Genomic DNA, 15260 nt, shown 5'->3' on the forward strand with positions numbered 1-15260 from the left:
AAGTACAGTAGAGTGCAGATACTTATGGTATGTTCTTATGTATATATGTAAAGTATGCATGGTGTGCATTCAGGGCTCTAAATTGCGACCATTTTGGTAGCATATGCTCCTAAATACAGTATTTTGCTGTGCGACCTGGAATTTTTATTTGGGAGCACCAGTGCGCCTAGAAAAAAAATTGCACAGGTAATAATTTTAGTAATTATTATGCTTCACTGTACCGCAGCCTCCGAGTGACTGTTCAAACTTTACCGTTCAAACTTTATGACCATATTACCAGCGCAACATTTTTTTCTTTGACTGACCGGACTTCATTTTACATATATAAATCATGTCGCGGCCGTTCTGAAACTACTTGCGGGCCGCTAACTATTTGTAAATGACCTTGTTGTCATCATGTTACATCATTAGCTAGATAGCTAGCTAACAACCTGCCAACTTTAACAGTAGTAAGCAAACATTTGGTGGCACAGAAAGAAAGTAAAAGGGATACTTCTTCAAATAGTAGTTTAACTTGATTAATCTCACAACAGTGCTACCAATGAAAAATGTTAATTTAGAATCCTCTGTGTATTTAATGTTTGTTGACTGCAAAGTATGACTTCTGTGTTACTTTTGCCAAAGAAAATGTCCACAATAGTCATTCTATTCTATATGTGTTGCACACAATGTATGCGATACAATGAGCCGCAGAATTTGTAATAATTTGGATTAAGTACTGCTCCGTCAATTCAAAATATTGTTATAATCAATTATGTGCACTGGAATGGCTGTTAAGTAAACAGAAGACGTTGATCATAGTGTTTTAAGAACACATTCAAGCTTCATGTGCCTTTCTGATTTTGGTTCGAACAATGTTCAGTAACATCAATATTTATTAAAACAATTATCTAGATCACTCAAGGGAGTATTGCACAGAGCTGAAGGAACATTGTGAAGTGACCATTAGGAGGCACTAAAGGGCACAAAAGGTGGACTGGTCTCAACATTGCCACTTAACCTGTCTATCAAGAGAAAGATGTCCAGACTCACTCAGATACAGTACATCCCCCACAGGTGACAAAGTTCTCTGATGGTAAGTAGCCTACTACCTGCACCAAACAATAGTACCTGTTTGGCCAAAGATGCAAGTCCTAAGAAAGATATGATTTTGTCGTGAAACAGGTTAGAATTTAGATTCCACAGATCTGGTATTGACTCTCCTCCCACCCATACCTGATTAGTGAGCCTTTTAATTTGTTTTGTTTTCGTTAGCTTTTGGCTAAGGGTGGAGTGATTTCACTGCATGTCATCTAGGTAGAGCCCCCTCTCCTCTCCCTCATTTCGTAGCATAAAAAGGCTTGTGTCCAACGACTCCTCACTCACTCCTCTCTACTCAGACCAGATAGCACTTTCCATCACCATGACCTCCTTCTCCAACAACAGCTTTGTGTCCTCTGGTGAATCCATAAAGGGAGCATCTATGGGCTCCTTTCGCCACATGTCCATGTCTAGTGGAGGTAGACACATCAGCGCCACGAGGGTCGGCAGCATGTACGGGGGTGCCGGTGGGTCCGGGGTGCGCATCTCCAGTGCCTCCAGCACCTTCTCTGCTGGCAGTGAGGCTGGTGGTAGCTCCGCTGTCTACGAAGGCCACCATGCAGAACCTGAATGATCGTCTGGCCTCCTACCTGGACAAGGTCCGCTCCCTGGAGAAGGCAAACGCTGATCTAGAGATGAAGATCCACCAGTTCCTGGAGAAAAAAGCCACACCTGAGGCTCACGACTGCTCTACCTTCAAAGTCGTCATCAACAAACTCCAAAACCAGGTAAGTCCACCAAACAATCCTCTGCTAAACAGGTAGCTTCTATTAAACAGAGTCAGACTGTGGTGAAGGGAATGGAAGAGGGAATGTAGAAGAGGTTTAGAAAGATGGGCCTTAGTGTCAGTATAATGGTGTGAGCGTCGTCATGCCCTCTGTGATCCCTTTTGATACAAAATAATAAGCATTCAGAAAAGACTGTTGCTTGGATACATAGATTTTTTTTTAAATGAATTTGAATAGTGTTAATTGACATCAATGGATAAACTTACAGCCATTTTAAACACAAAATGAAGCACAATGTTTATATGCTTCCAACTCTGTTGGAACAGAACCCTCAGTAAGATAAAAGCAGAGTGGGTATTTTTGCATCAACAGTTTTTTCCTGTGTTTCCATTCACTCTGAGCCACATCCAAACCACAGGAGGTTGGTGGCACCTTAATTGGGGAGAACGGGCTCGTGTTAATGACTGGAGCGGAAATGATTGGAAAGGTATCAAATACATCCAACACATGGTTTCCACTGCCATTATTATGAGCCATTCTCCCCTCATGTGATCCAAACTGAGTTTCCCTTAGGCCTATAGACCTAGGCCTATACTAAAAAGGGTTTATTTGGTCAGGAATGCTTAGAGAGCAAGCCCTAGGGAAAGGATCGTTAACTGGCAGATTTTATTTGCCCCCCCCCCCCCCCAAAAAAAAAAAAAGTTTTCTGAGTCCGATTTTCTTTCTTCGTTTTTGGACATAAAAAACTGTAAAATCTCTAGGAATTTGCTCATTTTAATTTAGGAATGCTATTCCCAAGTATTTCCCCTCATAAATAGAGAGACATGCAGTATGTGATCGTGTACCAATGTAATCAAGGTTTGAAAGGATCTGTTTGGGATTCTTCCGTCAATTTGCAGAGTATAAATTATTTATAATTATGTTCCAGCCCCCCGACCATCCGCTCAGTACAAAAATCAGCCCTGCCTTAAGGGGTAACATATAGTTGGTTCTCATTCTGTGTAGTTAAACTTTTGAAAATTATCCAAATAATACCAGGCACTGTAAAAAAAGAATGAAGACAGGCTACCTCAGCCTGTTTTATGTAAAATTGAGTGTGTTCTCTCTTTTTGCATCCCATGCAACCCATATTAGCTGATTGCAAAATAGTTTGTTTCTTTCACAGTAGGTTTGTGCAACTCTCTGCACTGTCGTGAGCCAGATTTGCCAATTATTCAACCATTTATCCCAACATTTGTGATTGGCATTGTACCCGTCTTCTTTCTATTCCATTGTGACAGTGACATTCCTCTGTGCCCCCTTTCAGATCTTTGATGCCACTCGTATGAATGGAGGATTTCATGGAAAGTGTTGACGGCAAGGTGATCAGTGAGACCAAGACCAAGTGAGACACATCTTGAAACGGGGACTTCACAGAACAGAACACCATCCCTCTGATGCCTGATGTCAATCTTTCTCAGAAGCTGTGATTCAGTTGGGTTGTGTAAACTTGTGTCTTGGAATTTATATAAGCCCTCTGATACCTTCAGAGAGATTTGTCAATAAAACAAAGCCCTAAATCTTTTGTTTCATTTTTGTTTTGATTTGACAAAAAAATACAAAAAAAGGCTATCCAAAACATAGCTGTGCAAATTAGGCCAAGATTGATTATATTGCTGTTTTGGTTGAGTAGGCTGTATCATGATGTCTATTGAAACAATAACAATGATTTTGTACACAGAGAAAGAATGATACAGTATACCGTACTCTCCCCTATAGAGTTAAGCAATGCCAAACAGATGAGCCTAGATCCTAACATAATATGCACTAACATAATTGATCATGTCACTTTCACTGAAAATGGCAAAGGCCTACACCATAGGAGGCTGGTGGGAGGACCTATAGCAGGATGTGCTCATTGTAATGACTGGAATGGAATATATGGAACCGTATCAAACATATAGAAACCACATGTTTATAGCTCCTCCCACCAGACTCCTCTGGCCTACACACTGAGTAACATTGCATTTTTAAATAAACAGCTATTTTTTGCTCCCTACATGAAGTGTCATACTGTTTAATCAGAGGCAAGGCTGCCCTCTTATGCCATGTCATAGTAATGCAGTTCCATCACTTCTAGGACCATACAACATGGCAAAATGTATGCACACATGACTGTAAGTCGCTTTGGATAAAAGCGTCTGCTAAATGGCATATTATGGCAGAGGGCTTCAAATTCAAAAGCTATTTGACTTGTAGGATATGAATGGGATTCAGTTTTATTAATCTGGCATGGATAGTGTAACTTCCAGCTAAACATTTTGTGGGGTGGTAGGTAGCCCAGCAGTTGTAGCCGAAAGGTCGACTATTCAAATCCCAGGCCAGGCGCTGGAATAAAAGTGGGGAAATTGATCTGGCAACTGGAGGGCTGCTGGGGTTATATCCTAACAACAATCCCCTACCGTACCTTAACCCCACATCATGCTCTCCATCCAGGGGTGCTGCACTGCAGCTTGACCCTGTGCTCCTCCCAACTGTGTGTCTGTATGATGTGTGTGGAGAGTTGAGAAATGCAGAAAGCAGAATACAATAAAGTTGTATTGTGTTATTTTAGGCCTTTTTCACACTAGCCTACTGAGTTGACAAGCTGTACTGCTCTGGCCTGGTCAACTTCAAGAGATTCTGAAACTCTGTGAAACTGTGACAGTCAGTTTATGAGTAGCTGTCCAGTGTTTCCAGATTTCTATGAAATATGACCTATAATTCATTAGTGAAATAGTTTTCTTTCCAAATTTCTATAAGTATGTTCAAAAGCAGCTTTTCTGTGTTGGAATAGTGTGGGCATACCCCAGCAACAGAATGGTGTGGGCGTATACCGGTCCATAAAAATATTCACGCGAGTAGACCGCTGATTGGCCAGCTCCTCTATGAGGAAATAGCAAGGATTTTTTAAACGTCTGTTTGAGATAAAAGTTTGAGGTGGATTTCTTTATACTTTAATACTTGCAGCCTGTATTTGAGTTGGCTTACCACAGACACATAGCTAGCCCCTTTCCAATGCTCAATCAAAGAGATTGAAAAATAATTTGAGTTCACTCAGTTTGATGGCTTTACTTTTTGAAAGATATGTGACATTTACTTTTTATTCTTATGTTTGCTCTACGTCACGTATGTTTTCTCCTCAAGTCTGGGTTTAATTTAGCTTAGCAAGCTAACATGGCCTAATGTGTCAAATGTTTCTTAGAAGAAGATAATGGTAGCTAGTATGAAAGGACCATACAACATGGCAAAACAGGTAATATGACTAGAGTTCGCTACCTAGCTACCTAAATTAGCTAACTTTAGCTTTCACTGAACTGCAGTTTTAGCATGGTGCCCTTCAACTGTCATGATATTTGAATTGAACCACAGTAGTAAGTTCTGAGGATTTTAGCACTCGCAGTGCACACAGATTCAAGTCAGCCCATTAGAGTTTGACTTGTCGGCTAACTCCAGGGTGGGCCCTGGCCCGTGGGATAAAGGGATTGTTCACCCAAATTACGAAATGACATATTGGTTTCTTTACTCCGTAAGCAGTCTATGGACAAGGTATCAATCCATGCTTTGGTTTAGTTTCCCTGGCACTGTTTCCAAATGCTAACATTTTAGCATTTGTGTCAATAATCACATTCAAGTCATGGTACTGATATTAGCATTTTTCACACATCATGTTCAAATAATCTATAAGTGACTTTGTTGAGCTTCACAGTCAAATTTAGATACTTTCGGATGCCAAAACCATCACAAAACCAGCCTTTTCTGGCTCCTCATCCTCATCTCACTACTGCCTCCTCATACATGTGTTACTGAAACTTTAATTGATAAAAGGAAATCACCTTAAATATGCATAACAAGTGACATCACACTTCAGAGACTTTAGCAATGAGTACAGTATGAAGATAGGCAGAAACTGCTTCTCCAATAGAAATCTTGTGCATGTGCAGGCACTCCTTCGATATAGTTGTTTTTGACGAAAATGAAAATGTGTCAGTTTGTCACTTTCACGAGGTTGGAGTAATATGTTCAGCTACATAAGACATTGGCTCAAATCTAGATTGTGCTTTTAGATTTTGAGAAAATTAACAACTTCCCAACTCCAAACGATTCTGCAGCGTGACACGTTCCCGGAAGTGTAGCAATGTTGGGCCTATGGGTTTAGAAACTCTGTGACTTTAGCATAAAAATGTCAATAACCTATATGTTGTGCACCTTCAAGGGGAATGAGGCCATCTATGACACTAGGGGGCATCAGTGAGAAATATCAGAGGTGTTGTCAGTCAGTGGAGAGGAATCTACAGTAGAATGACCCCACACCAATTCAGTAGCAGCACTGCAGCACAATATTGTGCCAACATAACATACACACATAATAAAGATCTACAGAGATGTCAGGAAAGGGTTAATGGGTATTAGCTTACTGACATACTTTTTATTTTAAGATTGAATACATTGGGATAAAACTTTAGGCTAATCTTCATTTAAGGATATTATACTACTCCTCCATTGCAGATATAGTCAAAATGATATAGATTGCAATAATCAAAAAATTATACGTTATATAAAAAAACTTTGACTGATTTTTGGACACATTTTGTTTCTAAGTGTTGTCAGTTTGATGTCAATGAACTCTGCAGGGCATTGAGATACGGTATGTTAGTGTCATAAGTGAAACTTAGTTACAAAGGTGTAGAAACTGGTTTGTCACCTCTGTCAACATGATTGCTCATGTATGCAGTTGGCATACTTTGAATAGACAGGTCATACATGCTTGTGTTGCTTTTCTTCAGGTGTAGCCTATACGACACATACAGTACATCCTACTTTGATGAACGATACAAAACCTCTAAAAAGGGTGTGTGATGTTTTTGGCTTCAAGTTAGCATCACCCCCTGTTTCATGGGAACAAACCCATGAAGTATCACTTGTTGGTGGAAAACTACAATTTTTTCAGATATGGTGCTTGTGTAGTTGAGGTATTGCATGAGGTAGAAACAATCTTTGTAATCTTGAGCATTTCAATAAAATAGGCATCATCAGAGTTCTCACTCGACTCCAGAAAGTCCTGAAATTAAGTTTGGGAAAGCTTACAGAACCTTACACTCTAACCATAATTAAAAATCATAGTAAACTCTAATAAGGACCTGCTGTAAACTGTTCTAAGAAGCCTTTTAAAACTTTAACCTTTGTGAACAAGATATTTCTTGCAACTGATTGTCTTTTCGCTGTCTTGTTTCCTGAGAGAGGTGACCTCACCCTTTCTCACTTATTAATTCTGCTACAAACATAACAAATTTAAATAGGAATTCCAAACTCCAATCTGCACTCTTGTGGTTTTGCATCCAAGATAATCAATATTCAAATTCGTTAGCCAACAACACAGAATACATTTCTATCGGACTAACTTTCAAAAAGTGTTTTTTAAATCCAGTCTACTGTACACTCCTTTATAGTGTAAAGCAATGTTTAACACGTCAACCAATTCAGTGTACACTACTCTAGAATTTTCACAGGACTTTGGATTGTGTCAAGTTCATTACAATAGATATGATTTGGAAACATTTACATTACATTTTAGTCATTTAGCAGACGCTCTTATCCAGAGCGACTTACAGGAGCAATTAGGGTTAAGTGCCTTGCTCAAGGGCACATTAACGTCATTTAGCAGACGCTCTTAGCCAGAGTGACTCACAAATTGGTGCGTTCACCCTATAGCCAGTGGGATAACCACTTTACAATTTGGGGGGGGGGGGGGGGGGGGGGGGGGGGTTAGAAGGAATACTTTATCCTATCCCAGGTATTCCTTAAAGAGGTGGGGTTTCAAATGTCTCCGGAAGGTGGTGAGTGACTCCGCTGTCCTGGCGTCGTGAGGGAGCTTGTTCCACCATTGGGGTGCCAGAGCAGCGAACAGTTTTGACTGGACTGAGCGGGAGCTATGCTTCCGCAGAGGAAGGGGAGCCAGCAGGCCAGAGGTGGATGAACGCAATGCCCTCGTTTGGGTGTAGGGACTGATCAGAGCCTGAAGGTACAGAGGTGCCGTTCCCCTCACTGCTCCATAGGCAAGCACCATGGTCTTGTAGCGGATGCGAGCTTCAACTGGAAGCCAGTGGAGTGTGCGGAGGAGGGGGGTGACGTGAGAGAACTTGGGAAGGTTGAACACCAGACGGGCTGCGGCATTCTGGATGAGTTGTAGGGGTTTAATGGCACAGGCAGGGAGGCCAGCCAACAGCGAGTTGCAGTAGTCCAGACGGGAGATGACAAGTGCCTGGATTAGGACCTGTGCCGCTTCCTGTGTAAGGCAGGGTCGTACTCTCCGAATGTTGTAGAGCATGAACCTGCAGGAGCGGGTCACCGCCTTGATGTTGGCGGAGAACGACAGGGTGTTGTCCAGGGTCACGCCTAGGCTCTTCGCACTCTGGGAGGAGGACACAGCGGAGTTGTCAACCGTGATGGCGAGATCATGGAAGGGGCAGTCCTTCCCCGGGAGGAAGAGCAGCTCCGTCTTGCCAGGGTTCAGCTTGAGGTGGTGATCCGTCATCCATACTGATATGTCTGCCAGACATGCAGAGATGCGATTCGCCACCTGGTTATCAGAAGGGGGAAAGGAGAAGATTAGTTGTGTATCGTCAGCGTAGCAATGATAGGAAAGGCCATGTGAGGATATGACAGAGCCAAGTGACTTGGTGTATAGGGAGAAAAGGAGAGGGCCTAGAACTGAGCCCTGGGGGACACCAGTGGTGAGAGCACGTGGTGCGGAGACAGCTTCTCGCCATGCCACTTGGTAGGAGCGACCGGTCAGGTAGGACGCAATCCAGGAGTGAGCCGCGCCAGAGATGCCCAGCTCGGAGAGGGTGGAGAGGAGGATCTGATGGTTCACAGTATCAAAGGCAGCAGACAGGTATAGAAGGACAAGAGCAGAGGAGAGAGAGTTAGCTTTAGCGGTGCGGAGAGTCTCCGTGACACAGAGAAGAGCAGTCTCAGTTGAATGACCAGTCCTGAAACCTGATTGGTTTGGATCAAGAAGGTCATTCTGAGAGAGATAGCAAGAGAGTTGGCTAAAGACGGCACGCTCAATAGTTTTGGAAAGAAAAGAAAGAAGGGATACTGGTCTGTAGTTGTTGACATCAGTGGGGTCGAGTGTTGGTTTTTTGAGAAGGGGAGCAACTCTCGCTCTCTTGAAGACGGAAGGGACATGGCCAGCGGTCAAGGATGAGTTGATCAGCGAGGTGAGGTAGGGGAGAAGGTCACCGGAGATGGTCTGGAGAAGGGAGGAGGGGATGGGGTCAAGCGGGCAGGTTGTTGGGCGGCCTGCAGTCACAAGTCGCAGGATTTTATCTGGAGAGAGAGGGGAGAAAGAAGTCAAAGCATAGGGTAGGGCAGTGTGAGCAGGACCAGCAGTGTCATTAGACTTAACAAACGAGGATCGGATGTCGTCAACCTTCTTTTCAAAGTGGTTGATGAAGTCATCCACAGAGAGAGAGGAGGGGGGGGGGGGGGGGGGATTCAGGAGGGAGGAAAATGTGGCAAAGAGCTTCCTAGGGTTAGAGGCAGATGCTTGGAATTTAGAGTGGTAGAAGGTGACCTTAGCAGCAGAAACAGATGAAGAAAATGTAGAGAGGAGGGAGTGAAAAGATGCCAGGTCGGCAGGGACCTGACATTATTGATTGTTTGTGTAGGTGGAGTTCTCACATACAGTAATGTGTCATCCTTGTCTCACCCTAGTATTAGTCTAAAGAGCAAGTAAGGCCTCAAGGCTGTCAGGTCATCATAATTACCAGTGCTACAGTTAGGGATTACTTTCAAATGTCATCTGTTTCTCAACAGTCATAAATTATAATTTTATGACTTGTTTGCATTGGTGACCTTCAATGGAAAAAACTGTCTAAAATCAACAATTACTTTTGTCGGCTGAACAGGTTTGAATCTTAACTATTTTGGAATGAATGCCTGGTGTGCCCTTTTAAAGTATGTAATTACTGTATTGAGTTCAAGTGTTGTCTGTATCCTCCTCTCCTCTCACAGCATAAAAGGAGCTTAGACCAACTGCTCTGCACTCACCTTTCTCCAGCCAGAGCAGTAAGACATCAGCAGACTCCATCAACATGTCCTTCTCCAGCAGCAGCTTCAGATCCTCCTCAGGTGGATCCATGAGGGGCTCATCTATGGGATCCTCACGTATGTCCATGTCTGGAGGTGGTGGCATGTCCATGTCTGGTGGTGGCAGCCGCATCAGTGGCAGCGTGTACGGGGGTGCTGGTGGCTCTGGGGTGCGCATCTCCAGTGCCAAAGCCTCCAAGTCCTTCTCTGCTGGTGGTGCTGGCTTTGGTGGAGGCTCCAGCTTCAGTATGTCTGGTGGAGGAAGTGACAGCCATGTCATCGGCAACGAGAAGTTCTGCATGCAGAACCTGAACGACCGTCTGGCCACCTACCTGGCCAAAGTCCACACCCTGGAGAAGGCCAACGCTGAGCTGGAGCTGAAGATCCGCCAGTTCCTCGAGGCCAAGACCTCCCCCACTGCTCGCGACTATGGTTCATCCCATGTCATCATCAGTGACCTCCAATCCAAGGTAGGCTATTGTATGCCAGCATTGTTACACCACATATTGAAAAAGTTGCACTATGTATTTTATTTCTAATTTAAAACAACAACAAAAAGTATTAATTTTCTTTTCAGATACAGGAAGCCATCCGTATGAATGGTGCAGTCCATCTCAGCATTGACAATGCCAGGCTTACCTCTGAAGACTTCAAAATGAAGTGAGTTCACTCACCAAATGCCAAATATTTTGTCCACTCACTCAGACAAATATTATGACTCAATTCCAGAAAAGTAACCGACTGATTAGAGTCTAGTGTACAAATAAAAATATTGATGCCATCTGTCATGTAAAAAAGCTCACACTGTGAAATAGCTCACAATCAATGATTATGATTGACTGTGAGCTTTTTACATGACTCTGTCAACCTAATAGACTGACAGAGCAAGTTGAGACACACTGGTACACTGTAAATAATGTCATGCTTTATGATGTAGGTATGAGATCGAGCTGTCCATGCGTCAGTCAGTGGAAGCAGACATCGCTGGGCTGAGGAGAGTTCTGGAAGAGCTGAATATGTCCAAGAAGGACCTGAGCATGCAGATCGAGGGGCTGAGAGAGGAGTTGGTCTTCCTCAAGAAAAACCATGAGGAGGTAGGGTTCTACTTTTCCTTTTTCTGATTCCCATACTAGCCTATCTATAGTGTCTGCTCTTAAAATAACAGATCCAGCCAGGCAATACTGTACAACATTTTAGTAAGCAAGAAATACATCATAATAGAAACACTTGAACAAATCTAGAACCACTTTCTGAACCATGATGATGACCTAGAGACCTAAACCCGTTTCATTGTCCTTCTTCAGGAGCTGTTGTCCATGCGTGCCCAGATGAGCGGCCAGGTCCATGTGGAGGTGGACGCTGCACCACAGGAAGACCTCAGCAAAGTCATGGCTGAGATTCGCGAACACTACGAGGCTGTCGCTGCCAAGAGCAACAGAGATCTGGAGGGCTGGTTCCACGCCAAGGTAATACTGTTTCTCATTATAAAAATGATTCCATAATGTAGGTCCACATTATTCAAAATGTCCCATCAATTAAATTGTCCATGTTAAAACATTATTTTGGATGGTGTTGTCCACAGACTGAGGCGCTGAACAAGGAGGTCGCAATTAGCACAGAAGTTATCCAAACGTCCAGATCTGAAATTTCAGAAGTCAAACGCACACTGCAGAGTCTTGAAATCGAACTTCAATCACATATGAGCATGGTAAGACTGTTCAAAAATATTTTAAAATATTTATTTTGTTTCAATGTCTGCCACACATCTATTGAATTTGCTCAACTAATTCCTGATGTTTTGTTTTGCTCTTCACTTCTCCCCAACAGAAATCATCCATGGAAAATACCCTTGCAGAGACAAAGAACCGTTTCTCCATGCAGCTGTCGGGTTATCAGATGCAGGTGACCAGCTTGGAGGAACAGTTGGTAAATCTCAGGGCTGACTTGGAACGCCAGGGCCAGGAATACAAGATGCTGCTGGACATCAAGACCAGGCTGGAGATGGAAATCGCTGAGTACAGGAGACTGCTGGACGGAGAGATGACAAGCAGGTGAGCCAAACAAGCCTATTCTATTAGTTCATCAAATTGTATTCTTAAGCTATCAAGGGTGTTTTGATCCTAAACTTTGAGCAGGTTCTAGGCTAGGCTCACTGACTTTCTTAATAGCAAAACAGTGGCCCCACCAGTTTGTACACTACCAGTAGAATCATGTCCAAAATTTGCAAGGTCAAGACCTTGCTATATTGTGTTTGGTACAGTCGATTATGTGCTCAATGGTGTTTTCTGTTTGGTCCACAGTGTCTCCTCCTCCTCCTCCTCCTCCTCCTCCACCAGCACCAGGAAGGTCATCACTGTGATAGAAAAGGTGGTGGATGGGAAAGTGGTCTCCTCCACCCAATCCTCAGCTTCTTCATATGCACGCCACTGATGCAGTACATGAGTGTACTGAGGGAAATACAACAACTGATTATCTGACCCACTAAACATCCAGTGCACATCTGGAAGGCAACAGCAATAAAAATAATGCGTCTGAAATCCTTTGTTTGTTCAATTACTTTGTCTTCATAATAGTCGAGAATTATAAAAAATGACAAATTAAACGACTGCTTTTGTTTCATTAATGATTTCATGTGTACCTATTTAATTAAACTTCATTAAATAGTTTCAGTTGTGAGTGGTAAGGTGGAGCTCGGTGTTATCCTGATTACTAGGTGGGGTGTCAACTAGTGTTGGCTTTAGGGATGCAAGTAGATGTTAAGCAAACCTACATGCACAGTCCCAGCATGATAATCTAACATATTTACATTAAACATATTTACAGCACTCATTTATTCAGAAATGTTCATATGATACAATTACATTCAGAAATTCAGGTAAGAGTGGAAAGTTTGACAACCATTCCCGGTCTCCCCTTCATGTCAGGATAATCAGAAGGACCAGTTACTCCAGGGTGGGACCACCCAAGCAGCCAGGTATATAGAACATGAAATATGAATGGGTAGGATTTAACCCCCTAGAGTCTATTGACGCACAAGTGTGTCAATTTAAGTAACATATTTAAAAAATTCCCATCTCAATCCACCGCATCCGCCTATGTCTCCCTTCTGCATCTGCGGTTGAAAGTGGCAGAGCTACAGCACTGTTTGTCAGACCAGGAGACATCCCGAAAATCGGTCTTCTCACCAAAACGTCTGCAGCATTTGAACGGTATGCTACAGATATAACGGTATGCTACAGGCAAGCCTGTTTCTCTCCACAGTCAGAGGCAGCCTCCCTGTCTCCCAGACTCTGACCAGCGGCAGCAATCTAACCTCCTCCCTACTATGTTTTAGAAAACATATTTGTAGGCTGAAATTGTGGGGGGAAAGCACTAATCATGTTTATGCAACCTAATAATCACCCTTAGAATACTTCCAGAACCACGTTTATTTTTATTTCAAATTGAGAAAATCTACAAGAGAAATTGGCCCACCCAAGTCATAGGAATGTGACATTGCACTGCAGAAAGCTGGTTTATTTCTCCTTTATTATTATTTTTCTTCTTGATTTCAATATGGAATGAGTGCTGGTATTTGTACGTTCTGTTTCGTATTGAGTAAAAGGCTAATTTTAAGAAAAAAAAAGTACTGATTATTTTGTAACAATAGTAGCAGTTCATTCAAATGGGGCAGGCGTGGGGCATGGGGGTGCACAAGATGTTCCCCCATGATAAAAGGGGGGCATGAGTGAACAGATTCGGGAAACACTGGCCTAGGTGATTATGTAGGGCAGGCTATCAATTCAGCTAGATATTTTGTATGACAGTGTTTTTTGAGTGGGTCAATGCAAGATGTTGCATTGGAATGTTGAGTCAGTTGATTCACGGGACTGAGAGAGGAAGGGGGTCCCTCTGACAAGTCTTCTAGGCTCCTACACATGTGCAGTCAACGTGCTCTGTTCATAACCCTCAGGTATCTTAGCTTTGTCTTTGAGTTTAGTAACCATTTAAGATAGGCCTACTACAGAGGCTTGCAAAAGTATTCACCCTCCTTGGCATTTTTCCTATTTTGTTGCCTTACAACCTGGAATTAAAATGGATTTTTTTTTTTTTGGGGGGGGGGGTTGTATCATTTGATTTACACAACATGCCTACCACTTTGAAGATGCAAAAAAAATGTTGGGGTGAAACAAACAAGAAATAAGACAGAGAAACAGAAAACTTGAGCGTGCATAGCTATTCATCCCCCCAAAGTCAATACTTTGTAAAGCCACATTTTGCAGCAATTACATCTGCAAGTCTCTTAGGGAATGTCTCTATAAGCTTGGCACATCTAGCCACTGGGATTTTTGCCGATTGTTCAAGGCAAAACTGCTCCAGCTCCTTCAAGTTGGATGGGTTCCGCTGGTGTACAGCAATATTTAAGTCATACCACAGATTCTCAATTGGATTGAGGTCTGGGCTTTGACTAGGCCATTCCAAGACATTTAAATGTTTCCCCTTAAACAACTCAAGTGTTGCTTTAGCAGTATGCTTAGGGTCATTGTCCTGCTGGAAGGTGAACTTCCGTCCCAGTCTCAAATCTCTGGAAGACTGAAATAGGTTTCCCTCAAGAATTTCCCTGTATTTAGCGCCATCCATCATTCCTTCAATTCTGACCAGTTTCCCAGTCCCTGCCGATGAAAAACATCCCCACAGCATGATGCTGCCACCACCATGCTACACTGTGGGGATTGTATTCTCGGGGTAATGAGAGGTGTTGGGTTTGCGCCAGACATAGCGTTTTCCTTGATGGTCAAAAAGCTCAATTTTAGTCTCATCTGACCAGAGTACCTTCTTCCATATGTTTGGGGAGTCTCCCACATGGCTTTTGGCGAACACCAAACTTGTTTGCTTATTTTTTTCTTTAAGCAATGGCTTTTTTCTGGCCACTCTTCCGTAAAGCCCAGCTCTGTGGAGTGTACGGCTTAAAGTGGTCCTATGGACAGATACTCCAATCTCTGCTGTGGAGCTCTGCAGCTCCTTCAGGGTTATCTTTGGTCTCTTTGTTGCCTCTCAGATTAATGCCCTCCTTGCCTGGTCCATGAGTTTTGGTGGGCGGCCCTCTCTTGGCAGGTTTGTTGTGGTGCCATATTCTTTCCATTTTTTAATAATGGATTTAATGGTGCTCCGTGGGATGTTCAAAGTTTCAGATATTTTTTTATAACCCAACCCTGATCTGTACTTCTCCACAACTTTGTCCCTGACCTGTTTGGAGAGCTCCTTGGTCTTCATGGTGCCGCTTGCTTGGTGGGGCCCCTTGCTTAGTGGTGTTGCAGACTCTGGGGCCTTTCAGAACAGGTGTATATATACTGAGATCAT

At 43.0% G+C, this 15260-nt stretch overlaps 1 protein-coding gene and 1 pseudogene across 2 annotated transcripts; both read left to right on the forward strand.

Moving 5' to 3' along the window:
* The first annotated feature begins 1402 nt into the window (after positions 1-1402).
* LOC311138964 lies at positions 1403-3162 on the forward strand (annotated as a pseudogene). Its single transcript has 2 exons — positions 1403-1808; positions 3115-3162. The product of its transcript is annotated as an uncharacterized misc_RNA (transcript).
* Positions 3163-9841: 6679 nt separating this feature from the next.
* Positions 9842-12607, forward strand: LOC311103654 (keratin, type I cytoskeletal 13-like). The gene is made up of 7 exons (XM_084145261.1): positions 9842-10390; positions 10498-10580; positions 10858-11014; positions 11225-11386; positions 11503-11628; positions 11748-11971; positions 12221-12607. The coding sequence occupies exons 1-7, from the start codon at positions 9926-9928 to the stop codon at positions 12348-12350; spliced, it is 1347 nt and encodes a 448-aa protein (XP_084001387.1). The 5' UTR covers positions 9842-9925; the 3' UTR covers positions 12351-12607.
* The last annotated feature ends 2653 nt before the right edge of the window (positions 12608-15260 follow it).

This window comes from Coregonus lavaretus, assembly GCF_964263955.1.
Source record: "Coregonus lavaretus genome assembly, chromosome: 2".
NCBI lineage: Eukaryota > Metazoa > Chordata > Actinopteri > Salmoniformes > Salmonidae > Coregonus > Coregonus lavaretus.

Coding starts and splice junctions, on each gene's coding strand:
- LOC311103654 (XM_084145261.1), top strand. CDS start 9,926: ATGTCCTTCTCCAGCAGCAGCTTCAGATCCTCCTCAGGTGGATCCATG. Junction 11,015..11,224: donor TCAAGAAAAACCATGAGGAG/GTAGGGTTCTAC, acceptor GTCCTTCTTCAG/GAGCTGTTGTCCATGCGTGC. Junction 11,972..12,220: donor GACGGAGAGATGACAAGCAG/GTGAGCCAAACA, acceptor TTTGGTCCACAG/TGTCTCCTCCTCCTCCTCCT.